Genomic DNA, 26,340 nt, shown 5'->3' with positions numbered 1-26,340 from the left:
TTTATTTTGATGGCTGGTTGGGGTTATTTTGTTCCACTGCAGTGTTTTGGAGATCTGACAGGGGTCTGCTGCTTTATTATTATTATTATCTTTTTTTTAAGAAACACTGATGGGGACGGGGAGAAGTCCAAGGAAAAAAGGTTAGGTGCCACTGCTGTAGAATGGTGCCCGAAAGTGAAAACTGTGCAGTTGCTGGTCTGTGAAGCCCAGAGAGCTGCCTATAAATATGCCTGACGTTCACCCTAAACTTTGACATAAGCTGTGGTCATCAGCACATTTGGTCCTGCGTGACTTTTTATTCCACTGCGCTGTGATTCGAGGACCTTTCTGGGAATGTAAAGGTCAGCGTGAATGCAGGGGAGAGAGAAAAGAAAAAAGAAAAAAAAAGATTGGTCAGGTTTCCCCGAGAATGGAAAAGCCTGTCATAAACCTTTACGGCTGCGAATGCTGCACAAAGTCTTGTGAGGGCTTTACATTATTAAAGTTTTGTAGATGGAGCTTAAAGTCCTGAAATAATCTGAGTACAACCAGCTGAAGGCTGACGGCCTCATCAGTCGGTTAATGATGGGAGAGTTTTAGAGTGACGCGACATTTTAAAACTAAACAAATGTCGACAATTTTCAAATGATCTCCGGGCTCCACTTTTACAGAAACACCTGGATTCCAGCTCAGCATATTTTAGCGACATTAATGGACAAAAACATTTCAATAGTGTGTTTGAACAATCATAAAAAATGACAACATTAGGCTTTTATTTTTAAAAAAAGCTTGAGATCAGAAAACTGGTGTATCTGTTCAGTTCAAAGTGATTAAATGTGATTTGGGAGGAACATGACATGTGTAATCCGAGCCCCGAGCAGCCTCTGATGTCTTTTAAATTATATCTCATTAATGGTTTACAGGTTTTACAAGTCAGCAGTAAAATGAAATGTGACTTCTCGCCGCTGTCGGGGCCTCACGATGACTATAAGCGTATGTGATAATGGAAGTAGTCTGAGATTGTTATAAAACTGAGGCGACATTTTTAATTTAATTTAATTCATTTAATGCTTTATTCTGGACTCAGTCTGAAAAAAGCACTCATGGAAATTGAGCACTTTGTCTCCTGGCAGGATTGTTCTCTGCGAGCGTGTGCGTGCAAGGTGAGAGTTACGGTTATCCGTGTGCATAAGCAAGTGTGCTGTGTGTCAGTGTGATTGCGCACGTGTATCCCTGAGTTTTTAATTTAAGACTAAGGGAGTGTGCATGCGTGTGTGTGTGTGTGTGTGTGAACTTGTAATGGATTAGGCCAACGGAATTACAGTTAAGTTTGGGAGTTGGATTTTTTTCTTCCTCTCTGTCTGGTGGCAGCTGAAGGCATTAGAGACGGCTTCCTGGTTGCTTATCTCTCCCTTCCTCTTTTCTTTAAATATTTAAATATGGGACTCTTCTACAAAGAGATGGATTTTAGATTGTGGTGCCCCCAAAAGTCAAGATCACTGCTACTTAATGTTTGAGCAATTTGAATGAAGCCCCACTGGAAAACCAGGCTATCAGTGTCGACTGTCACGTCGTATTGAATTCAAATCATTTGAAATTTGAGTCAGTGTGGTTTCAGACTGTTCATCCCTCTGTTTGACCCTCTCACGTGTCAGAAAACTTACCACAGCAATAGCTGGCGCTTGATGGCCAAATGTTGATATAGCTGTTAGTTACGAGCGTCACACGTTCCCTTCCACTGATGATCAGCTGCAGTGCTGCTTATGTTTTCATGTTAAATTGTTTAAGAGGTTGCTTGAGAAATCCTCAGGTTTTCTTTACAATTAGCACAAAAATTTTTTACAGTTTCAGCAGCCCGTAAGGAATTCCTCTATTTGGACAAATCTGTGCCTCGCATTGTTTCTCAAGTCTTCATCATAATCAAAACATCAGAGAAGGTCATTTTTGATCTGTAAGTCATAAAATATTATAACAACCATCGATCTATCTTCAACCGTGTATCTGGAACCGCTGCACTGATCTAACCGTTAATCTCACGCTCCATCCGTCGCCCACTCATCAACAAGACCCCAAGATACTTAAACTCCTCCACTTGGACCAGAGTCTCTCCACCGACCTGGAGGAGGTAAGCCACCCTCTTCCGGTCGAGGACCATGGCCTCGGATTTGGAGTCGCTGATCCTCATCCTAGTCGCTTCACACTCGGATGCGAACCGCCCCAGTGCATGCTGTAGGCCCGGGTTCGATGGAGCCAACAGGACAACATCATCTGCATAAAGCAAAGATGAAATCCTGTGGTCTCCGAACCGGACCGGTGACTTCAGCTGGACCGACCCGAACGCGCAGACATGCGACCTTCTCATAACACTTCTGAAGAAACTGTGGGGCGGTGGCTGACTTTGCTTGTAAGTTTTGAAGTCACCATCTGATTGTACATTTTAAGGGGTTTTTGGATTTGACCCATTCTGTGGCTTGTTGGGGAAATTGTGATCTGAAGTGATTGCGAAGAGTTCTGCTTATATCTTGCAGAAAACAGTGAGGCCACAACTGAAAGCAGAAACATCTCAGACAAGATGCAAGCAAACTGCACAAAAATTATGTCTTCTCTTTTTTTTCCCCTAAAACATTATCGAGGATCTCATTTATTTTAATATAGAAGTTTGAATCCCTGTTTTGTGAAGGCAGAAAACAACTACGCAGTGGGCTATTTTTAGTTTTCAGTTAAATTAATTTGACTCGCCCGGGATAAATAATGGATGCTTCTTATTTCTGTTTCATTAAAATGTGAATTGAGTTGAAGCAAGACAGCTAAATATAAAACAAACATGTAACGTTGTACGTTCAGCTGACGCATATTTGCTCATTATTTAAACAGATTTCCATGAAAAAAAGGAAGTTGTGTAAGTTGTGAGTGGAGAAAAGCGAGTGAGGTGAAATCCGTCTTTCCTTTTTTTCTTTTTTTTTTGCTCAGGTCTCGAGCACAAGCAGTCCTAGGTCAGAGGAACATTTCACTGATCCTATTCTGTATCTACTGACAGGCTTTTCAAATGCAGATGAAATTCATTTGCTCTTCTTTTTTTTCCTCCCCTTCCTCCTTATTCCACTCGTGCATAATCCCAAATGTGTGTCACTTTCAGAGGGTAAGGAGATTTAAGCGATTTCAAGGCGGCTCCTTAAAGTCTCCCATTTAAAATTCATTGAAAACAGATTTGGGGAAGATGGGTGGAGAAAATCAATTTGAAACGGTTATGAGTTATGAAAACAAATTCCACATTGATTGGCTCTCACACTTATCTTTCCCTGTGTAAACAAATAGTCCGCAGGAGGGGAAAAAAATGCAAATTGCATTAGGCTCAGTGCTGCTGAAGGTCAAAATCAGCTGATACAATTATGGGCTGTTAAGCGTTGCCGTTCGGCTTTGGAATAATGAGGAGAGCTACTGAAACATGGCTCGCAGCCTCGCTGCTCCACAGGTGGAGGAGTGCAACTCAGAAAATTCACTTTGGCTGCAGGAGTCCAACAGAAACATCAATAATCGGGTTTTGGGGGTTTTTAAAAGCTCTCCTGCTTTTATTTATTTTTTATTTTTTTCAAGAAGAAAATATTCGAAGTCAGTTCCATCAACCTGCTAAAACAAGCAATTACACTGAGATATATAAACCGCAAACTGGATAACAATCGGTTTGACCTTGAATGAATCGTGCATCCCCAGCTATTAAATCATCCTGAAAGGCAAAGTTTTAATATCGGAGACCTCCTGAAAGTCAAAGCAGAATAAATCGATGAGTTCATTCGCTGAATCCCTCCTCTGTGCTTTTTTTTCCCTCCTCCTTCTCCTCCTCCTCCTCCTCCTCCTCCTCAGGCTGGAGTCTCCAACGCGAACGCTGACCATGGAGGCTCCCAGAGGAGTGGAGGTCCGCTCCGACAAGGGTTCGCTGAAGGTCAGCGGGCGAAAGGACCTCCAGCTGGAGTCCACCGAGGGAGAGGTGAGAGACGATGCCGACATCCTCCTGCTTTTATTGATATCATGTTCAGCTTGTTTTGTTTTTTTGTTTTTTTCCCTGCTCTTTTCCTCTGATTTTATTCTCTGTTTGTCTCATTGCTTGGTTGGTAATGATTCAGAGCTGCACTGACAGCTGACGGTGACGGTTATTGATGCTGAAGCTGCAGATAATGGAGAATTTAAGACTTACAGGTTACTTTATTGATCCAGTTGTGGAAATGATTTCTCTGTATTTAACCCCCTCTCGTTCACGGTTAACCTCATGTACTCACAGAGGCAGCTGTGCAGCGCCCGGGGAGCCGCCGGGGGTCAAAGGTCTCACTCAGAGACCCCCCCGGTGGGAACCTGTCAGCGGTGGGATTACATCCCGGCTTTCAGCCACAAACAGACGTCGCTAACCTCTCCTGCACCGTCGTGGTCACATATTGACGACTTTTAAGAGTGACCGGAATGAAAATAAAAGCCTTTTTTCGCTCTCTTTAAATAAGTGTCACCGATATACAGAACTTCTGAGGGGAGACAGTGTTTCTTTGCACTCCTCTCTCCCTGCAGAATCTAAAATGTAGCTGCAAAAAGCTTCAACTTGCTATTGTGACTGACTGCTGCTTCATTTCAGTTTTCCCGGAGCGCCTTCTGAACATGCCGATTGAATAAATCTGCGCTCAGGAAACGAGATAATATTCCAAATTTTCCCGGACGAGACGTCCGCCACGCTGCACGAGTCCCTCCGTCGGCTGTAGAGTTCAGAAATACCCCGCAACGGGAAACGGACCTGAGCGCGTCGTGAAGCCAGTCGAAGGGCTTTCACTTGTACTCAACGGATGCCGCTGTAGTCGCTCTGCCATGAGAGGATGTGTCTGCAAACATTGACATTCAGCTGCTACAGTGCTGCATCGTTTCTGTTTAAAAAAAAAAAAAAAAAAAAAACCCTCTTTAATGCTTCGACACAGCAGGGGATCAATTTAAGCCTGGTGGCCCGCCGGGCTGGTGATACTCCGGGGCAAACCTCACATGAACCCCACCAGCTGCAGATGAGCCGGCCCGTTGTCTTTGTTTCTTCTGTATTTTCTCCTCTTTGTCTCTGTAGATCACCAAATTTCCAAATGTCCGAGCGTCCAAATGGGATTCTGTTGAAATCCGTCCAACGGCCGTTAAACTATTTGACTGGGGACTGAAGCGGCGCACTAAATAAGAGCAGCATCCCTGGAGCGACGCCGCTGGCGTGGCTAAAAACCTGGCCGTTTTAAAAGGGAGAGAATCACCTTCCCTGCTTATCCGGACGCACCAGATCAGGACGGCTGTATTTCACTCCGCCTGTCTCTTTGTATTTACTGATTGCGCCGCGCTCGTTTATCAGGGCCCAGTTTCCGTCGTACATCACTTCAGGGCGCCTCTGACGACGCTCTCTGAACGACTTCCAGCGTGTGTCTGCCTCTGTTTTCCCGTCCAGATCCTCCTGGACGCCAGCACCGTCCAGCTGGGAGGCCTCCCGCTCGGCGCCTACACGCCGTCCCCCGGCCAGGCTTCCCGGGAGCAGGCCGTGTACGAGGTGTGCGTCTGCCCCAGCGGCAAGATCTACCTCTCCCCCGCCGGCGTCAGCTCCACCTGCCAGGCCGTGAGCAACATCTGCCTCTGGAGTTGACCAGGCGAGGACGCCTCGAACATCTGCGACGGAGGGAGGAACCCTCCCGCGGCGGAGGTCGGGACTTTCCCCCACCCGCCGAGCGTGGAGGTCACGGCGGCCCTCCGACGCCAGGACGAACTCTCCGTCGCCAAGAGTCAGAGGACACACGTTTATTTTTCTACTCCAGCTTTAACCGTCGACACGCCGAGAAGGAGCAGGGAGGGACAGACGCCACACAGGTGCCTTCAAGCTTTAAGCGGCGTCGCTTTAAGAGCGTCAGACGGTAGAAAGTCAAGTAAGCACAACTGTCACACTTTCTCCTCGATCGTTTTTTTTTTTTTGTTTTGTTTTGTTTTCTTTGAATAAGACATAATTACTGAGATCAGTCGACCCTGTTTGAGGCGGTTAGGTTTGAAAATAAAGGTGTTTTTATGTGTCACACTCCGGTCTCAGCGTTTAACTGACGATACGACGCCTTGAATGTTCAACTGGAGATTTCCTCTGAGGTGTTCTATAGTTCTCTCTCTTATGGTTTTTATACCGATTTCAATTGAGAGAAAAGAGTTATTGTGAAACCTTTTCATCCTTTAACATATTCAACCCTCACCGGCCATCTGTCACAAGGACAAACTCTTTCATTATAAATAATATATGTGGCGCGATGAGAAGCTTCGGAGGAAGTTAGTGAATGAAGCTCGTGGTGAGTATTCGCAGTACATTCTGTGTCTCATTAGAAAAATAAACCGGTGAATGGAATGCTGTTTTTTTTTTTTTTTGCAGGAACACATTTGCCTGCCGGTAACACTTGCAAGTTAAAGGCCGCTCGGCGTGTGAACCCTCGCCGTGGCGTCTGACACCAGGGGGGCAGGGTGACCTTGGCTCTGCAGCGATGCGTCAGCGGCGAGGAGGATGGTAAGAACCCCGCATGCTCCCAACTCTTCCTGTTTACCTCAAGCAGCCCCTTTTGCTGTAAAATCATCCCATTTTTCTGCACCCGGGAGGGAAAACTTTTAGGAACCACTGGGTTAATGGAATGAATAACCTTTCTGCGCGCCGTCAGAAAGCGTCGGAGCACAATGCAACCAGAAAGGGGAGCGTCTCAGGTCCAACCTTCGGGGGAGCGGACTGTAAAGACAGCTGACCTATTCGGCCGCATTCTTTCCCGCACGCACAAAGGTGAACCGAAAGATGTGGCGGCGTCCCGCCTTTTATTTCCCTCTGAAGAGCTGTTCGGTCAGTGCCAGACGACGCTGTTTAGTCCGCAGACTCAACAACGAAAAGACGTCTGCAAGCGAGGTTAAGAAACTTCTTAAGAAACAAAAAAAATATTTCTATTATTTTAATATTTTGCCTGTTTCGAGAGACTGCACTATTCTGTGGAACTACAAAGTGAATTCAGCTACTTTTCTTTTTTTTAAATATTATTACATTTTCACCTTTATTATTGACTTATTTTTTTCATGACACCAACGTTGAATCCTTGAAGTTGTCTCACATTAAAGCAAAACTATTACTGTAAGCACAAAACAAGCAGTATAACAAAAGAAGCGCTGCTTTATCGAAGAAACAATCCCGGTAAAGCGTCTGAGAGCGATTGTACCGGCAGCTGAAAAAGTAATGTGAATCAATACCTCTTACATCACAGTCTCATCAGAGTCTGCGTTGGGGCTTTAGTCTTTTTAACCGGGAGCGGCGAAGTCGAAAGAGACGATTCTGGATCAAGCATGTAGATAAACTGAACAGAAAAGAGGAAAAATTACCGCAAGATTCAGACAAGGACCGGCCCCACCCGCTCTATTTAATTATCCCCTCTTTTCCTGTTAATGTTGATGAAGGCTTCGCGCAGGAAAGATGCTTCAGCACTTCGCCCGCCGGAGTCTGGAACATCATAAAGCTGTGATTGGACCGGCGGCAGCCGGAGCCGCGGCGGCCCAGGGAGGGTGTTTAAGCGGCGGGGTTAAGAACAGGTATTATCGGTGCCCGTCGCACGTTTTCTCGCTCTAATTAAGCCCAAAGTTGCCACAAAAAGAAAGAAAGTAAAATCCACAAGGGTGTCACAAGACCTGCTGCTCAAGAAGCATATAGCAGCTGCTCTGTGCGACATAAAGCAGCGGTGTGTTCATCAGTGTGTGTGTGTGACTTGTAGGGTCTTTAGTTGCAAATACCAGCAGTCTGTCCACGGTTTAGAGCGGATGTTTAGTCAAGTGCAGCCTTGAAAGGCTCGAGAAATCATCTTGCATTAGAGACCGGGTTGTTGTTGTTGTTGCTGCTGGCGAAAGACCTCGGGTTTGCATTTCTGATCTTGATGAAACATTAATTCGACTCCAAGACGCGCCAGATGCTTGAAACTGCGGAGACTGAGTGCGAGGCTGTTGTCTTCGCGTCTTCATCCCCACATCTGCTCCCACAGCTGAAAGCGGAAGACGTTTGGTTTTTAATGTCAAGTAAAGCCGTCGTTCCTCCATACCGAAGCAATGCTTTATGGCGCTGGAGCACAGGGAGAAGATGCAAACTCCTGCACACATGAAACACTTTGACTTTCATGCAGAGAAAGTTTAGCCTCCATTAAAAACTTCGTGTTTTGAGCTGCTGTTCCTGAAATGACGAGCACGGGGTGTAAAGAAACCCTGACATCTGTCAGACCAACCCTTCAGAGGCTCGTTCGGGTTAAAACAGAGCGTTTAGAAAGCTGTCCAGTCCTTTCAGGTGGACGGGACGAGGTTAAGAGAACCAACCATGTGTCCTTTGATATCTCTGAAAACCCTCAGATTGCCTCATGGCCGACGTTGCATCATCAAACACTTTTCTCTCTCTTTTTTTTTCCATCTTCTTACCCCCTTTTCCAAGATGCTGATGGTAGAAACGTTTTTTTTTTTTTTTTTTAACGCGGGCTTATCTGCTTCAGAAGTCCTGCTGCCGCGCCTTGGTGTAAAATACCACATATTATCGGGCAGTTTTAAGCACATCTTGCAGCTTGAGTTACCAATGCAGATCAGTCGCCCACGCATGGAAAGTGAACTTTGTCAAAAACTGAGGCAGGAGAGAAATGTCAGCTGCAGAGTAAACAAACCAGCTGCTGTTTACTTTCGGGCTCGGTGTTGATGAAGCCGATGGTGCATTTGCTTTCACGAACACGACATGAGTGACATGATGTGTAATCAGCTCAAATCAGGTATTACAAATGTTTCCTGGAAGACAAGAAGACTCGTTTGTCTCGCTGAAAGACATAACTTCGACTTTGCTGCCACCTGCTGGCTGAAAGACTTCGAGTCATGAGGTGGACACACACCTGAAGATGTGTAATTCAAGCTTAAACTCCTTGTTTGGCCGGTGAGGGGTTCTACTCCAGGCTCCCTGTGTGTCACCATAGTGTTGTCCATGAAGAAAACCCCTAACCTCATCTCACTCAGAGAAATAAAGCACTGCACCGGAGCTTTTATGAAGTTTATGGCTTTTTATTCAATCGGGGATCACAGGTTATAATTCAAAAATTAAAAAGAAAAAAATTCAAATGACGTTTTGCATTGGTTCTTACACGCCTCGAAATTTGGCAACTCTTCCCAGTTTTCAAAACATGCAAAAAAAAAAAAAAAAAAGTCTAAAATTACCTCTGCGAATTCGTCAGGGATGAGGTTCTGCTTCGAGTTATACAGGAAGCTCCGAAGCAACAAAGGATTCATCAGATAAGCATTGTGAGCATACATGAGCGTGAGAATTGGATCAAAAATAATGACACATAATAATAAGCATGAATACACAAAATGATTCATCCTTCAGCAAGACTGCGCTCTTCTTCACCTCGCTCAACAATAACGAGCCACGATGTCGATTTAATTTGCAAAAAAGTGCAATCATTGATAATAATGGAGCGATCGGTGTCAACAACGTTTTAAGAAGTGATTATCCCTGTAAACAGCAACTTACTGACAACTTCCAATACCGTAACGTAGCAGCACTCAGCCTGTCGGCCTTAAGTCTGGCGGGTGAAGCAACGTGTGTTTCAGAAAGGCCCCAATAACTAGAGCAACAAACTATTCATGGTTTTATAAAACACTGAAAAGTTTTAACTCATGCAACAGCAGAAATATTGGGCAAAGACTTAAAACAACAACAAAAACAAGAAAAAAAAATCGAGGATTTCCTCAAAAGCAGGTGATTTCTTCGGAGTGGACGTCTGAATATATCCGAGAGTGACGCAGGTTGTATTCTTTGAGCTGGGAGGACAGACCTTTGGTTTTCAACGTTCGGCCTGCAATCAGACATAAAACACGACTCTGTTACCGCCGACTGTGATCAGCCATGAAGCAGACGGCTCTCCCAGACGACCGGGGACTCACCCAGCGTTGGTTTTTTTCTTTTTTTTTTTATCTGGCAGAGGAATTCGCTCGGAGGGCAGATTTGGAAATGTTCATCCCCGGAGCGATGCGGTCGGGGTATCTCACCGCGAGCGTGACTCCATTCAGCTCATAACCCTGGACGCGGAGAAATCGGTTGCATTAAAGCGGCGACATTCGCGATGAGCTCATCGTGAATGTCGCTGAGCGGTCCGGCGGTCACTCACGTGGAAGCGCCGGATGGCGTCCTCGCAGCTCTCCTGATCGGTGAAGTTCACGAAGGCGCATCGCCTGGCGGTCAGGACCTTCACGCTGGCGACGGTCCCGGCCCTGCAGAGAGGCGTTTCAGAGCGTCAGAGCAAGACAAAGGCAGAAGAACATGGGAGTGGAGCGCGAGGAGACGAAGTGTGACTTTATCTTACTTGCTAAACAGGTTTTTAATCACGGAGTCTGTTATTGTGTGGTTCAGGTTTCCCACCCAGACTGGAAACAGCTCCCTGTGGGAGGGGAAAAAGAAAAGAGACGAGTTAAAAATAAAATCATATTGAGTGGTGGTTTAAAGTCTGCATCACGTCGCGGCGCGTAGCGATTTCCTGCTCTGTTAGAATATACCGCCTAATTAAAAAGGTGAAACAAAGAGCCTCCATCACGAGTTCCATTACAAAAACTCATCTTTTTTTAATTGAACTTTTGTTTGTCCCGCCATCTGCAACCACTCCTAAATTATGCATTATTGATCTTTAAAAAAAAAAAAAAAAAGTATCTAAAGAGACAGGAGTGTAAATTGAAATGTTTGAATGATGATGTTCTGCTTTGAGGAGCCGGTGAATTTATCTCTTATTCCGATGTCTTTGATTACTGATGCTGAGCGGGAAACACTTCATTAATAATTCCAGCGGCTCTTTAAAGCAGCTTCATTTCCACGGTGGAGAAACGGCAACAAACCGTCAAACTGACATCTTATGAGGTTTTTTCTACTTCAATCATCACAAACGCTTTTCAGACGCCACTTTGTCCACGGAAAGGAATCCATCAAACAAAACTAATCTATGACGATATATATGTTGACTTTATGTCCTCTTATGTAATGCAAGCGTCAAACATCTGTACCTGAAACCTCTGTAAACCCTGTGAACTCAGACAGCGGTGGATCATTAACAATGGACACGTACGTGGCTGGATCTACAGGTTTGCTCTTAGGAGGATTCTTTGCTGCGTGCTGAGCGGCAGCGGGACGGGGAGCGGGACCGCCGGCTGGAGGAAGAGGAGCGCCGACAAAGGCTGGAGGAAGAGGAGCACTGGGTGGAGGAAGAGGAGCGGCTGCACCAGCGTGAGGAGGAGGAGGCGGTGATGCGGGACCGATGCTCGCCGAGAGGACTGGAGACACTCCGGTGACATTTGCTACTTGCATTGATGGTGGAGAAACATTCTGAACACCTCCTGAACACAGAGGAGCAGCATTTAGTTTGTTGTTGCATGAAATGAAGTCAGCACACACACACACACACACACACTCAGATTTAAGTTGATCTAACAAGCTAATGTTCCCTGACGGTGCGCGGTCTAAAGCGGAGACGGCGGCGGAGAGTGTGAGCCTCACCTGCTCCGCGCTGCAATTTGGACAGCACCTCCGACGCCTTCTCTAGCGTCCCGTGAATAATTAAGGCGTTTGAGCTCTGCTCGCGGGTGAAGCCGAGCTCCTGGGGAATTAAGAGATTAAGAAACGGCTTCAGTGGAGGTAAAGCGCGTGTTAACGGCTTCATGCGCCGACTCTCACGGGGGGAAGATCGCGGCCTCCGTACCATTAGTTGCGTTATTTGCACTCGCATCAGCTCTTGCGCCGCCTCGGCACACATGCTGTCCTGTTTGAGGACGTCCCTGAAGGCCTGGGCGGCCTCCTCATACCTCTGGAAGAGAGAGAGAGAGAGAGAGAGAGAGAGGAGAAAACGTGTTTGCCGACCTCGTCTCTGAATCATTCATTTTGTCTCCGCCGCTCTGCCCTGTTATTAATGTTTACAGCGGCGGCTAGTCTAAACACGTCAGGGGTAAATAATGCGAGCCCGCGGTTGCATCAGTCGTGTCGCAACAAGGACGAGGTGGGCAAAGTCGCGTCAACTGGGAGGATTTTAACTTCAGCTCACACACACCTTCAGGCCGGCCAGAGCTCTCCCCTTCCTGAACAGGCCTTTAACCCAGCCTGGACTGATGCCGAGGGCCAGCTGGGCGTCAGCGAGCGCCTTCTCGTATTCCTGTAGCTTCTCAAAACAGAAGGAGCGATTGCCAAACAGCCTGCGAGAGAGAGAGAGAAGCACGGATCAGCGGCAGTGTAAACAGATCGAGTAAACTGAGTGGAAGGATGTCTTCTTACTTAAACTCTGTCGGGTTGAATTTAATTGCGTCTGTGAAAAACTTCACGGCCATGTTAAAGTCTCCACTGCTGGCACATTTATTTCCAAATACTGAAGGAGGAAGAAAGAAAAGCAGCCAAGTCATTTGTACACGAACACATGAGCAGGAGACCTCAATGGGAGATCAAGATGAAAACTTACCTGCAAAATCGTTACTTTTTTGTATATTATCTTCAAGTGACGCGCCGCCCGCAGCAGCAGAATCCTGGAGGAGGAATCAGAGAAGCTCGAGTTTCAATGAGTCAGAAATTGAAGAATAGTGAGGCTTTTATGTGTTTAACTTCTCGATTCTTATTCGACATTTCTGCAGCACATAATTCACTGTTTATTTAACCTTTATTCTCAGTAATTCTCAATTCATGACCTTCCCTCTATAAAAAAACCTTATTTTTTTAAATTCAATCCTCCACCTCTACCAACCCGCCGTGCGTTCCAATGGCCTCACCTTCTTGTCAGCCTCCTGGCTCTCACTAGGTTTATTATGGACGGTTTGAGTTTCCTCTTTATCTGCGACCTTCTTCTCCTTCTTTGGCTTCTGCTCCAGTTTACGTTTGGCTATAAGAGCAGCTTTGCTCACGAAGGAACTCCCCATATCCAGCTCCTTCAGGAGAGTCACGACAGAACAAGAGCCAAATGTAAAAGGAATCGTTTTGTGGAGGCAGTGTTGTGATTATTCTAATTGCGAAGCTGTTTTTTTTCAGCGTGGTTGGATTACTGCTACCTCCGAGGCACAGGAGTCGTAATCTCCGTCACTAGACTCCTGCTCGCTGGAGTCGTAATCTTCAGCCGGTGCCGCAGGTTTGCCGCTGGAGTTGGCGTCGTCGTCGTCGTCGTTATCTTCGTCGCAGTCCGGTTTACCCTCCACCTCCTCACCCTGCTGAGCGCCGTCTTTTCCCTGGAAGAGAACGAACAAGCCGCTGAAACCGAGGACAGGAAGTCGGGGAAGGCTTCGGGTTATGAGAAGATGTGGAAACGAGTCTTTACGGCTTCATTTTTTGCTGCATTTTGTTTTTCCTTTTCCAACTTCTCCCGACGTTTCCGTTCCTTCTGCTTAAGCTGGGAAAGACAAAAATCATGCGATGAGGTAACCTGACACCAGAACCAGCATTTAGCACCCAGGTAGAACAGAGCGTACCTTTTTCTTTTTCTTCTTCTCAGCCTTTGCTTTGCTCTGTTTAGTTTCTTGTATTAATCTGGCTTTACTTTCAGTATCCTGCACAAGAAAAACAAAGAGTGCTCAAGTTTTAGACGCTTCGGAGGAACTTCACCTCCAAAAAAACTTAAAGAAAAGCCATTTGACAGACGTCGACGTACCTTTTCCTTTGGCTGAACTTCTATTAAAGACAGGCTAGAGATGTCGTGAGATGAAGCCCTGAAGTTACGTGAGGGCTGGTATAGAAAGTTGGACGACGCTGAGCGGCGTCCTCTATCGTCGCTAAAGTCGACGTGCCTCAGAGGGGCATGAAAATTCCTGTGATGACGAACCCAGTTATCATGGTCGTCCCCGTCATCGCCGGGAAAACCCAGCTCGCCGTCATACTGTAAACCTGCGGCAAGACAACAAAGGAAAATTAAACCCAAAACTTGGCAAAGATCAACTCAAATTCCAGCCTTACTTACCAAGACTATGTTTTAATATCCTTTGAAAGTTGGGATTCCTCCCAAACATATTCACCACCGTCTGTGGAAAAAAAAGATAAAAGACGTGAAACATGCTAAGACGTCTCTCTAACCTTTGCTCGCGCTCCTCAGGGTCGCTCACCATCTTCAGCCTTGAAGGTTTCTCATTCACAGTCCACATATCCAAAACAATAAGACTGAGCTCTACTTCCAAGGCTGCACTCACACTGGAGCCAGAATAAGATAACTGACACGCAGGCAGAGCGTTCGTAAGTTTCACTTTCCTTTACGCAGAACTGGAGAGTGAACTCTTAGCCAATACAGGTTTGACCAACGCTTTACTTGATTGCTGAGGAAATCACAAGTCTGGAGAAAATCTATTTTGGCTCTTTGATTGTTATTCTTGTCTATCATTTTCATGCAATTACTTTGAGAACATCCTCTGCATGTCTTCATAACGTTATTTTTAAGTCTTTGACAATTCAAAAAGATTCTCCGGGAAGTTGTAGCTAATATTTAAACTAGGTCAAAGGAAAAATACAGTATCGAAGTATTCAAAATGCAGACTGGCTTATCTCAGCGACACTCAAGGTTAGTAAAACCTTTATTCAATTCATGAACACTTGAAAATAAGCTTACTTTGTTTACATGAAGAGAAAATAAACCAAAGCGGAGGAAGTACAGATATTAACCTTCAAACACATGAAGAAACAGTGAAATTCAATTTGTTTGGACACCTGTCGAATCTGATTAACTGTTAGTTCTAGAAAAGTGAGAGTGAAATTGGAAAAAGAAAAAAAACTTCATTATACATTATTATCATATTTAAAGTAGTTATTACAATTTACTCTAAAAAAATGAAAAGCAATGCCCCATTTACATTACTGCTGATGATCATGCTACATACATTTTTCTTGCTTTTAATGGTCAATCAAAATGCTCTTCCTTTTTTCATTCCTTTTTTTTTTTTTGTCACATTTTAACCCATGGTTTCTGAAGCATGGCGATTGTTTCAAACTTTAAAGAAGTGCTGCAACACACATTACTAATATTCCATAACTTTGCATTCCTGCTAATCAACATTTCACTGTGATGACAATAACACTGTATCTAATCTACTATGCACATCAGTAAAAAATGCATTGCAAATTACACAAATTAAATAAATTAATTATTGCAAAGACGTCTTTTGTAAGTGCATGTAAATCGAGGGTGTTGCGGCCCACAAACTCTATAAAAGGCGCCACAAATACTGAATATGCAAATCAAATGCACAGGAAAAGTAATCACGAACAACTCACTAGATTAAGATTTTTTTTTTTTTTTAATGTCGTGAAATAACTTTTCTTGCCTCGTGGGCAACTTTTGACTGATAGGGAGAGATTGCTGCAGGCATAATAAAACAGCCTCCAAGTGAGGGAAACGACTCGTTCCGCCTTTTGGAACGCTTCTACAGGCAACAAAGTACTAAAATAATCATCAGATTAATGTAGGATCATCGACCGAGTCTACTGGACTACTGGCTAATCTAAACATTTGGCGCGTTAAGGCGTACTTACGTAGGCGTGGAAGTCCGTAAAGTCTGCAAAAGAAGGGAAATTGTGTAAATAGTCTGGGGCGGTAAAAACAGCCATAATCAGAAGATTATACGACGTCTACCCGGGCAAGTTTCGCGTGTACACCGCGAACGTCTCATTACGCGTAAACAAGCAGATTCTTACCGGCTTCGTCCGGAAACATATGCATGTTTAGTAATACTCTCTCGGTCTCTATATAATATAATAATAAAAAAAAGAGATAATATAACGTTAGTTAGGAGCTTTATGTAGCATAGCTTTCTCGCCAACTTCCGCTGTGATCAAACTGCTGACGCGCTCCACAATTTTTTTCTGCCTGGCGCCCGGCCCCGCCCCGCACTCATTCTGATTGGCTCAAAATTGGCTCAATCAGCCAGTTTCAGCCAATCAAAATGCAGAATTTTAGCAGTGAAAGTGGTGGGAACAATGACGTATATAGATACATTTGGTGGGAAAGTTGACGGTCGCACATGCGCAGACGACGGTAAGAGTGTGGCACTGACGCATGCGCAGGAAAGTCTGCTTTTAAAAGCAACAGAATAAGGTAAATAACGAAGAAAAAAATACGAAAGTCCGCACGTTGCTCCTATGTTCATTCCGTTATCACGCTTGAAACAAGCGCACTGTTTTATTTTGATGTTCTTTTAGGGTGGAAAAGATGTGGAATGGGTTTGCCTGGTTTATTCATACACATTCATGATAGTCATGCTTGACATACCCCTATTTAACAAGTGTGTAAAAAAGGATATCCTGGCGTCATTTCTGTAGTTTTTAGAATTGACATGAAATACTCATTTTAAACCAGTTGCTCACCTGTTGTATAGCTTCAGCATTCTTTTTTCTTCTTCTACACTTCAACAGGAACTCTAAGTTTAATTCTCCAGTAACGCAAAATTGAAACCAATGGATTGTAATAAATCTTTAATACATATTCTCTCTCACACACACTCTCTCACACACACACACACACAATAGTTTTAAAATGTGTCAGAGTTTTCGAATGTTTCAGTTTTTGAATGTTTGATATAAGTCTGTGTGACATCAAAATGTACAATATATCCAAGATTTTATAAAAATTCTGTATCAAAAAAATGTGTTTTACATCGATTCGATATAGCTTTTTGCTCGGGCTAGGGATGGGCGGGTCGAATCCAGTCTGTTTCATTGTGGCATTTTCAGGAATGAAAGAAGCATTTCCCTGTGTTCACCAGGGTGTAAAGTTTAAAATTATCATGATGTTGAAGTTACTTTTTCAAAGGTATTATATTTTCATGCATGTATTCTATTTATTTTCTCTAAAACATTTGGATTTGTGAATGTTTGTACATTTTTTGTGCTAACATTTCAGTGATCTTCACCCAGAATTGTATTTGTGGCAAAATTTTAATGAGGGAAAAAAATAGATACATGAAATTGTATATTGCACATCACCATTTTCAGAAAAAATATCAACATATGAATTTTATTAGATATCACCCAGCCTGAACCCAAAACTATCTTTTCAGGTATCTAAAAACAACTGGTTCAAAACGGGAATGTTTATGTGAAAATGCTTCATTTAAACAAATTGTATATTTATTTTTAAAAGACACATTCCATAAATATGTGTTAAATTTAATCTCTAACAACAAGTGAGTGGAAGCAATAGCTGCAACTGTAGCTCCCTGCAGCCCTCTTTGGCCAAGTCATGGCAAACAGCCTGGCCTCATCTCTGTCAAGTACAGTCGAAAAGGTCAAAACCCGTCTTACAAGCTCATCAGTAACGGCATTTTACAATAATCAACAGCAACACAACGCTGCTGATAGAGAAGGTAAATGAGCTAAAACCAGTAGTACCACCCTAATTAATTATTGCAATATTAGCAGTTATTCAACAATCCTTCCGTGGCGCACAGAGAAGGCGATGAGTCTGCGGTAGACCGAGCTGAGCAGGATGAAGCCCCCCAGCACCAAACCAGAGATGAACCCAAAGGCCCAGCGGGGGCCCAGGTGAGTGTAGACGTTGGAAACAAAAATAGGGCCCAGTGTTCGTGCCCCGCTGCCCGAAGCCGTGAGCCATCCCATGTACACGCCCTGAAGAAACAATGAATTCATGTTTTCAGAAAGTCATGATCCCACAACATAATGATCGCATCCAAAAGTGCGGTTTTACCTGAGGTTTAGGCCCGAGGATTTTTGAATACAATGTGTAGGACATGACATTGCATGCTGGGTATCCCACACCAATGATGATGCCCGAGGCGATGTACTGAGCCAGGTATATCGCAGGCGTATACTGACACCAGGTCTGCTCATACGGGCAGCCTGTTTGCTCCACAGAGCTGTTCGAGGCTGCCGTGGTTGTGGACATCCTACTGATCAGAGAGTTGTTTCTGACATCTGTCAAAACAAACAAAAAAAAAAAATGAGCAAATCCAAATATACACTTGGTTTTCGATCATTCCTGTGCATCCTGCAGAGTGGATTCAACATCCCTCTCGTAATCAATCAATTAAACAAATGGTACAATTCAATTACTCCACAAATCAATACCTGCCCACTGGATTTTTGGGTAGTGATTTCCCCACGGAAGCAGAATAAAGTAGCCCCAGAATATAAATGCCAAGCCTGCAAGAAAAACAGGCCGATCCCCAAACCTGGAAGGACATAAACATTTTTCCAAATTAAACAAATTCGATGAAACCAACGTTCAAATTGAGTTAAATCCAACAGGCACGAGAAACGGTACCTTCTGGCGGTCACTTTTACAACGAAAAAGACCAAGATTGACTGGAATCCGATCCCACAAAGAATGATGCCGTTGTACAGGACAGCCTGTTTCCTCGTCCAGGCAAACATGTCCATGGACAAGGGCGTAGTAATTCTGAACAGAAACACGTCGGTCAGGCATTTAAGAAAGGCTGCGTCGCTGTGGGACAATAAAACTGAGATACCCACGTCTCAAAGATGGCAAATATGAACATGACGACGAAGAAGAGGATGTTGGATGTGAGCACAGCCACAAGGTCTATGGACTCTTCAGGTTCTTCAATATCAGCTGTATCTATGGGAAAGAAGAGAAAATATTGAAGACTTCAGCTGAAAGGCGACAGCAAAAACCTGCTGTTACAACTGTAAAAACACCCAAATCATCTTGGAGCAGCTCTACTTACATCGGTCACATGACTCCAGTTAAGAATGAAACCATCTGTGAGCCAGTTTTTTCTTTTAAATTCTTGCCTGTAACCTAATACTCATAATAAAACCCGTGCCACTACATACCATCTGATGAGTAGTTGATCGCTTGGACTTGCCTTCCGTGATCATCAACATGGTGCTCTCTGGAAAAAAGAGCAGCGGCAGTTTTACTGAAACGTCCACAGATGTTTAATCCTCTGGTGATGAACTGAACCATTTAAAAAACCGTGTCCAAAAACATAAACCTTGCAAAATTAAAGTGAAGCGACACGCTCTGGATCTTTACACTCACTTCAGCAAAAAGAGAACAAGCAGGATGTTGATGAGGCCAAACAGCGCAGCGAGCAAAGCTGGGGAGGTGTACATGTTGAGCTGCAGCCGTATGAAGTCCACTGTGACCCCTCGCTCCCCGATGAACGACAGGCCAGCCTGGAGAGCTGACAAGCAGGACGCCGTTTCAAATTTAAGCCACAGTTTTTCCAACATCACTGTCAGGTTTACACAGGATCATCATGCTTACCTGGACCCAGTATGAAGCCCAGAGCCTGAGCAGCACTCATGTTTGCCATGGCATTGGTCCTCTCCTTTAGTGACGTTGCTCCAGCAACATATGATCTTGCCACTGCAACATTACCTGACAAGAAGAGAGAGAGAAATCTATGTCCAGTTGGTCTAGATAAATCGATCATCAAGTTCAACCTCTTGTGATATTTTCATAATACACTGTGTACAATATATTCAGGCTATTGAAAATCACCTGCACCAAAGCCTACAAAGGCTCTGGACACGAGCACGTGGAACTTGTTATGGGTCATGGGCAGGTATGCGTAGGCATAGTAGATATTGGCTGACAAGTTTAAGAAGATGGAGCACACCAGCGGTTCCTTGCTGGGCCGGGAATTAGACCACCAGCCAAAAATAGGAGAGGCCACCATCTGTCCAAGACTGTAGGCAGCAACTACCCATCCCAGGAAGCTGGCATCAGCACTGTGATCAACCTGCATGGGAAAGACAAGACGGTGGACGGTAAGTGTGTGTCAGAGGACTTCATGCATTGTTGGTTCACAGGCAGAATGACAGTTATATCTGGAACTGACTGTTTGTTGTGCTTCTGCTAAATCTAAAAATCACTGTGTTTTTTCACTTCCTGTTTTCTCTGCCAAGATATGCTTTGTAGTCCCTTCCGCCCAGAAAACAGTAATCCATGCATACCTTTTGTAAATAGGGCCACACAGACGTGATGACAATAGTGAAACCTGGAAGGGTGACACAAAGCAAACACTATTTACATGCTGTGAAAACAAGAAAGCACAAAACTGTTACTACTGAAATACTTGAAAGACTCCTGACGGGGCAGGGCAACTGGTTCAACGTTGGACAAAGCTTGCGTTTTATTATTAACCTTTATCAGACCCCAATGATTAGACAAGACAGCGAAATGTGTTTGCGGAAGCTTTGTGGAAACTTTTAATTATTATATTAAACAATAAAATAAAATAAAACACTATTTTACTTCAGAGTGAAAGATTGAAATAACAGAAGAAGCAAGGTGCCAAATGTGTGAGACGCAATATACATCCATACGTTCAACAGCTTGGAGGGAATTTTGCAAGGAACAATTTATTGGATTTTTTTTTAAACACCAAAAATAAGAAGAGCGTTGGATTGCTGGTGTTCACTGGAGCTGCACAAAGGTGAAACAATATTCCAAAAACTATTTTGGGATATGAAATTCCCAAAACCTTCCCTGTGATCTACCTGGGGAAATTTAAAGACAGTGCCCTGAATGCAGACACACACTTGCTCAAGAAAACTATAATGCAAAAGCCCCAAAAGAACAACTGTTGATGGATATTGTACAAGAGGGTTATTTATTGGAGAAATACATATATAAGGCTAAAACTGAATAAACATTACAAAAGGTTAAGGACATTAAATCACTATATGGGAAGTGACACCAGTTATACAAAGCTCTAAATCTTCCAATCACCGTGTCCACATCTCAATCTGTGTCATGGACTTTCAACTGTATAAAAGATTTATTAATGCAGGTTAAACGGAGGGCGTCCTCACCGACGCTGCTGAGGAACATGGTGAAGTACATGACTCGGATGGACCTCCAGCGACTCCTGTAGTCCTCCTCGGTTTCCAGAGACCCCCCACTGTTCAAACACAAACACACACACACACACACATAACACACACACAGGACAGGTGATCTGAGGTGATCCAGGCTGCCGTGCCAGCACGCGCGGGTTGTTTGACTACATTGATTACATCACGCAGGCAAAGTTCATTGATTAAATCTTAGTTTTAGTTGAAAATCAACAACTCACCAGACATCGTCGTCTCGGAGTAAAGGAGTGGTGTCGTCGTACTCGTTGCGGGACATTTTTGGTGGAAGTAGTGGCGCACTGCGCTGCTCGGGTCTAGGAGTCGTGGAACTGAGTCGTTAAGTCGCCATGTAGCCGAGGGTCGGTGAACTCCAGCTCCAGCTCCGGTGACATTAGCGCTTCAGAGTTTAGGCTCACGCTTAAATCCCGGCGAGACGAAGTGCTGTGAGGGACCGAGTGAAACACAGCTGCTGCCAATAGGCTGAGGACGAAACTGCCAGGATAAGTTGGAGCAGTGGACTCTGACACCAGAGGCGGCGGCATTAAAACTTCATCACTGTGAAAACAACATCCGGTTTGGAACTCTTCAAAACAAAAGACCGTTGAAAATAAGCAAACAAGATTACGAGTCAGTCTTCATCTGCGCGATTTCAGTTCCGTTATATATTCATTTTCTAAATTATTAAGTCTATTTTTGTAGTTTTTTTCTGAATGTGCCACATTATTCTTGTAGGGACATCTCTTGAAGACACTTATACTGAAAAACAAACGCGTTTCCTCATAGACGTCACTTCACGTCACGTGAGGGCCGACAGAAAATTAAAGTAACATTACGGTATATTGTAACATTGTAACGTTATAATCACATCTTTCTAAATGTAGTTTATAAGAAAAGTAACACCAAAAATCTAAGAGGCAAAATATGGCACAATAAATTGTTCAAATTTTCTATTTCTTTCATGATCTAAAATGTACGCAAGTAACAGAAAACAAGGGATGAAACAAATGAGAAAGTAATTCTAAATGCAGCACTTATACGTCAAAAGGAGTCTAAAGTGACAAAAACTAAAATAAAAAAAATAATAAAAAATCAAAAGTTGTGCAACCATCCTGTGTGTGTGTGTGTGTGTGTGTGTGTGTGTGTGTGTGTGTGTGTGTGTGTGTGTGTGTGTGTGTGCGTGTGTGTGCGTGTGTGTGCGTGTGTGTGCGTGTGTGCGTGTGTGTGCGTTCTTGTATTTCTATCCTTGTCGGGGCCAAATGTCCCCACAAGGATAGCAAAACGTGGAACGACGTGCCTTGTGGGGACCTTTTTCCGGTCCTAAGTAGGAGAAACAGTGTTTTCTTGACCATGTTGTCACTGAAAAAAGTAAAAGTGCAAAAACATTTCTTTAGGGTTAGGCTTTGTTGTGGTGTGGGTTAGGGTTAGGGTCAGGGTTAGGGGCTAGACATGAATGGGAGTCAATGGACGGTCCCCACAAGGATAGAAATACAAGACTGTGCGTGTGTGTGTGTGTGTGTGTGTGTGTGTGTGTGTGTGTGTGTGTGTGTGTGTGTGTGTGTGTGTGTGGTACATACTGCATACTGAGTGATGTTGCGGTTTTTATTCTTTTTTGTTTTTATGACTGTTTTTACTGTTCAGAACTTTACGTTGTTTTTATAAAAATGAAAAGTGCTTTACAAATAAAATTTGATTTGATTTGATTTGATTCAGGAACGAAGCTATTCACAGGGTTTCACAAAGAAATTACAAGAAATACATTATTATAAGAAAAATGAAAATTCTTAATTTTCAACTAAGGTTATGAAATATAATCAAACAAAGTGGAAAAAACAGCAACACAAACAAAGGGAAAACTTCATTAGGACAGATGTAATAAAGCCAGTAAACTTCATTATTAAATAAAAAGCCCGAGTAAATAATAGTGTTTTAAGAACAAAAAGAAGTGAGTGTTTGAGCAGTCATCACTTGAAATTTATTCGAGGAGAGACGGAATCAAGCAACTTCACCTTGTTTCCTCTGACTCTGGAAACACTGAGTAAACTTCCTCCCGAGGACCTCATGGGTCTGGATGGCTCATATTCTTCTATTAACTTTAGGATGCAGAAGTCACGTTTGGAAATCGGTTCTTTGATACACAAAAGTCAGTGCAGATTAAGCTCAGGTGTGATGTGCTCCACCCTCCTTATGTTGCCGAGGATTCTGGCTGCAGAGTTCTGGATGAGCGCCAGCTGTAAAACATTCGGTAACACTTTATTTGAAGCCCCCCTGTATAACACATTATAAGTTCATTTATAAAGCATTATAATGCCATTATAACACGTGTAGCTATAGTTATAAACATTCATAGATGATCACAATGCCAGGACCTAACCCTAACCCTAACCCTATGCTGTATAATGCTGTATAGTGAGTTATAAAGCATTGTGATCATGTAGGAGTGTTTATAACTACTTATAATGTGTTATAACGGGTGCTTAAAATAAAGTGTTACCAAACATTCTTTTGTTTTTTTTTCTTTTAAACTGTGAACTGTAAAGACGTGCTCCAATAATCCAGCCTGCTGAAAATAAATGCATGACCAAGTTTCTCTGAATGTTGTCCTGTCAGAAATCCTTTCACTATCGCAATATTTTTCAGATGGCATTAGATTGATTTTGTTGTTGTCTCAGTGTGGCTGTTGAATTTCGAGCAATCATAAGCATGACAAAGAACGCCTATGTTTACAAAGCATAATTATCCGAGGGTCCTTGAATGCATCATGATTCTAGATATAGATGGAAGAGTGAAAGTGAAAGTTAACTAACGGCAGCAAGGACGCGCCTAAGGCAGAGATTTTTTCTCAAATATGAATGTTATTTGAGTCCAAATTGAAATTATAATAAGAAATAACCTGAAGTTGAACTGTCGTCGCTCAGAAACAAAATGGGTGAGTAACTATTACAGAATATAAAAATTCCAGAATTGCAGGAGTTTGTCGGGAAAGACAATGACTTCCTGCATCCCCGAGGGCATTTAGCGACATTTCACGATGAGACTATATCTATATATTGATAATCCATCTATGTACTGCCATCAGGCATCGTAATATTTCACTATCTGGGCAGAAATTGCATGTTCTTCAGGTGGGTTCTTGGATTTACTCCGGGTTTTCTCTCACAGCACAAAACCATGCGGTCACAGTGTGATCAACGGGTGTTTATGGCTCTTTGTCTCTCTGTGAGATCTGATAATCTGATGGTGCCAGCTGGGGTCACCTCACATTCACGACCCCCCCCCCCCCCCCCCCCCCCCCCCCCCCCCCGCACTCCCTTTAACCTGCCTGCCCTCTGTTATATTTTCTTCTTTTAGGAATGGTGCATTTGTGGTTTGTGATGCTGTGTGTGTCATCATGCACTGCTGCTTCTGGTAAGTCAGTTCCTCACATCCTTAATCTGTTCACACCACTTCTACTCTTTCAGTTCACTTACAATGGTTCAAAGAAGTATTCATATACCTGCAGTTTTTTTCCACATTTTGTCACAGTACACTCACTTGAATTTACTCTATCTGATAACAAACACTATTAATGGCCTGTTAGTGAAGTGAAAAGAAATTATTAGTTTGTTTCACCTTTTTGAGTATGTTTTCAAGGTACTGTAATTCCATCTTCTTATGTTCAAACACAAATGCATAAAACTTGTCTAAGATGTAGCTTAACTTTTATCTTGAGTTTAAAAATCTTTTTGAAGCTTGAGAACTCTGTTTCAGTTTCGGACAGCCTTGTGGTGGTGGTGGGTTCTCCTCCCGCGGTGCCTCGCGGCGGCAGCACCACGTTGCCGTGCTGGATCACTCCACCACAGAGCGCAGAGCCTCTGGAGGTGCGTTGGCACCGCGGCGACTTCGACTCTCCCATCCTGCACTACCAGGAAAACAAGTTTGTGGACACGTCCAAAGAAGCCTCGTACGTTGGTCGAGTGTCGTTTGGTTCGAAGGATGCCGCGTCCGGAGGGCTGAAGACGGGCGACGTGAGCCTGAAGCTCACCAACGTCACTGTTGGTGACGCAGGAAGTTACTTATGCTATGTCAGCAGTGACCGAGGTTTTGACAGTGCAACTGTTAGTCTGTCTGTGATTGGTGAGTATTTCAAGGATGGAATTGGAAATGAAGAATGAAAAACAAGAATTTTGGAAAATGCCAGCTTTACTTTCGCATCAAAAAGTGAATTTTGTATTTGAGTATTTATCCAAACTCCTTCCTAGAAACTGGAAACAACCCTCTCCTGTCGATGGTGTGGAAAGAAAACAGCATGGTAAACGTGAGCTGTGAGTCTGAAGGCTGGTATCCACGGCCCGTCATGCGCTGGTCCGACCAGGAGGGAAGTCTGGCTGCAAACGTTTCGCACCGTGAAGATCCATCTGGTCTTCATTCGGTCCGCGGTTGGGTTCTTGTTCCCAGCAACTCGCAGGTTTCCTGCTCAGTCGGACACAATAATGAAGAACCTAAAGTGGCCCGATTCAACCTGGGAGATCCTGCAATAAAGGAACAATCAGGTAATAAAATATTAGATAATAAAACAGTTTCTTTCCTTGTGTCCAACTGTTACATTTTCTTTTCCATAATAACACAATATAAACAACCTGCTTCTGATTCAGACAGTGGAAGTGGGGGATGGGTGGCCTTTGGGCTGCTCTTTGCTGCCACGGCCATTGTGTCAGCTGTACTTGGAGCAATGTACTTCAGAAAGAGAGGTGAATGAAGAAAGATGATCACTTCAATTAACATATGCCAATCAAAGCACAGCAAATATGTGTAATTATCAGTGAAGGAAAAAAAAATTAATCGCAGCTCAATAAATGTCTTTTATGTTTCAGGCAGAAAATCCAAACGCAAACAAGATGAAACTGAAGGTAAGACTGAGTCACAATAAATACAGAATTAATTCAGTTTATATCAAGCACTTGGTTAAGAAGATCTCTTTGACTGAGTCAATTTTTCAACCACTCTCTGATATCATGCATACAAGGTCTCATTTATGTCGCCTTCTAATGGCCATAGGGGTGAAGTAGTGAAGCGAATTGAGAGGTGAATGAAACTGTCCTTAATCTCAGACCCAACTGAGATTAAGGACAGGACATCACAAAACTTTCACAAATGAAAACTCGGACTGAAACTGAAAATGTTCTCACTGTGACAACAGTTCTAACTACGAGACCAGCAGGCAGCATTCCACTGATAGCGTCACTTTATTTGAGGCTCACATTGTAAAGTAGGACTTAATGATTTTCTTCAAGAAAAATAAAACAGTGAATGACATAATGTGATTTATTTTCAGGGCAACCACTGATGTCAAAAGGTAAAACTTAACCCTATCACTTCTAGTTCTTTAAGTCAAGACAGATATATTAACAGATGTGTTCTCTACAGCTTCACCTACAGTGCCACAGAATCACTTTGATCCATCAGCATTTAACAGCAACTATGGTAATGCTGGTTTTATATGGAATAGTCACTTCTGTGTTTCAGGG

General features: G+C 43.5%; 4 protein-coding genes across 12 annotated transcripts in view; 2 read left to right on the top strand and 2 right to left on the bottom strand.

Moving 5' to 3' along the window:
• LOC115382139 (zeta-sarcoglycan-like) overlaps positions 1-5,623 on the top strand; it is a 41,318-nt gene extending 35,695 nt beyond the window's left edge. The window contains exons 7-8 of the mRNA XM_030083815.1: positions 3,841-3,964; positions 5,432-5,623. Of these exons, the coding sequence (XP_029939675.1) occupies positions 3,841-3,964; positions 5,432-5,623 (316 nt within the window). The remainder of the gene's footprint in view (positions 1-3,840; positions 3,965-5,431) is intronic.
• Positions 5,624-9,810: 4,187 nt separating this feature from the next.
• LOC115386038 (tetratricopeptide repeat protein 31-like) lies at positions 9,811-15,835 on the bottom strand. Of its 3 annotated transcripts, none has more exons than XM_030088227.1 (18): positions 15,689-15,835; positions 15,527-15,549; positions 13,968-14,028; positions 13,662-13,894; positions 13,483-13,560; positions 13,332-13,403; positions 13,066-13,242; positions 12,793-12,948; positions 12,489-12,552; positions 12,308-12,398; positions 12,087-12,228; positions 11,742-11,846; positions 11,540-11,639; positions 11,112-11,379; positions 10,362-10,436; positions 10,167-10,269; positions 9,943-10,077; positions 9,811-9,854 (listed from the first exon to the last, which is right to left on the bottom strand). In XM_030088227.1, the coding sequence occupies exons 1-17, from the start codon at positions 15,711-15,713 to the stop codon at positions 9,970-9,972; spliced, it is 1,881 nt and encodes a 626-aa protein (XP_029944087.1). In that variant the 5' UTR covers positions 15,714-15,835; the 3' UTR covers positions 9,811-9,854; positions 9,943-9,969. The 3 variants fall into 3 exon arrangements, with proteins under 3 accessions (XP_029944087.1, XP_029944088.1, XP_029944089.1); XM_030088228.1 differs by having other exon boundaries at positions 13,069-13,242; XM_030088229.1 differs by lacking the exons at positions 15,527-15,549; positions 15,689-15,835 and adding an exon at positions 14,110-15,487.
• A 1,073-nt stretch (positions 15,836-16,908) lies between these two features.
• Positions 16,909-21,378, bottom strand: mfsd8 (major facilitator superfamily domain containing 8). Its single transcript, XM_030088268.1, has 12 exons — positions 21,058-21,378; positions 20,795-20,883; positions 19,934-19,977; positions 19,479-19,719; positions 19,242-19,355; positions 19,014-19,158; positions 18,806-18,864; positions 18,482-18,587; positions 18,273-18,407; positions 18,077-18,180; positions 17,697-17,923; positions 16,909-17,617 (listed from the first exon to the last, which is right to left on the bottom strand). Exons 1-12 carry the CDS (start codon positions 21,111-21,113, stop codon positions 17,411-17,413), a joined length of 1,527 nt encoding a protein of 508 aa, XP_029944128.1. The 5' UTR covers positions 21,114-21,378; the 3' UTR covers positions 16,909-17,410.
• Positions 21,379-23,625: 2,247 nt separating this feature from the next.
• Positions 23,626-26,340, top strand: part of LOC115409910 (butyrophilin subfamily 3 member A2-like) — a 39,527-nt gene continuing 36,812 nt past the window's right edge. For 5 of the 7 annotated variants that reach the window (XR_003934034.1, XM_030121254.1, XM_030121246.1 and 2 more), the window contains exons 1-8: positions 23,626-23,762; positions 24,185-24,241; positions 24,584-24,949; positions 25,075-25,365; positions 25,468-25,563; positions 25,687-25,722; positions 26,148-26,168; positions 26,240-26,296. Coding sequence is in view for 6 of the 7 variants with exons in the window: in XM_030121254.1 (XP_029977114.1) it covers positions 23,759-23,762; positions 24,185-24,241; positions 24,584-24,949; positions 25,075-25,365; positions 25,468-25,563; positions 25,687-25,722; positions 26,148-26,168; positions 26,240-26,296 (928 nt within the window). In the remaining variant the exon portion in view is untranslated. The remainder of the gene's footprint in view (positions 23,763-24,184; positions 24,242-24,583; positions 24,950-25,074; positions 25,366-25,467; positions 25,564-25,686; positions 25,723-26,147; positions 26,169-26,239; positions 26,297-26,340) is intronic. The other 2 variants (XM_030121272.1, XM_030121262.1) reach the window with 2 other exon arrangements.

The sequence above is a fragment of the Salarias fasciatus genome, chromosome 3 (assembly GCF_902148845.1).
Source record: "Salarias fasciatus chromosome 3, fSalaFa1.1, whole genome shotgun sequence".
In the NCBI taxonomy this organism is placed as follows: Eukaryota; Metazoa; Chordata; class Actinopteri; order Blenniiformes; family Blenniidae; genus Salarias; species Salarias fasciatus.
The sequence above is the reverse complement of the archived record's forward strand: the minus strand, read 5'-3'. Positions and strand labels throughout refer to the sequence as shown.

Bases quoted from the DNA above. Each gene is read 5' to 3' on its own strand.
- LOC115386038 (XM_030088227.1), bottom strand. From the start codon at position 15,713: ATGCATATGTTTCCGGACGAAGCCG. The intron at 14,029-15,526 runs GTAAGTACGCCT...TTTTTTCCACAG, and splicing joins TTACGGACTTCCACGCCTAC to ACGGTGGTGAATATGTTTGG. The intron at 10,270-10,361 runs GTAAGATAAAGT...GCCTCTCTGCAG, and splicing joins ATTAAAAACCTGTTTAGCAA to GGCCGGGACCGTCGCCAGCG.
- mfsd8 (XM_030088268.1), bottom strand. From the start codon at position 21,113: ATGTCCCGCAACGAGTACGACGACACCACTCCTTTACTCCGAGACGAC. The intron at 18,181-18,272 runs GTACCGTTTCTC...ATGTCCTTCCAG, and splicing joins GTAAAAGTGACCGCCAGAAG to GTTTGGGGATCGGCCTGTTT. The intron at 17,924-18,076 runs GTATTGATTTGT...TTGTTTTGACAG, and splicing joins CCCAAAAATCCAGTGGGCAG to ATGTCAGAAACAACTCTCTG.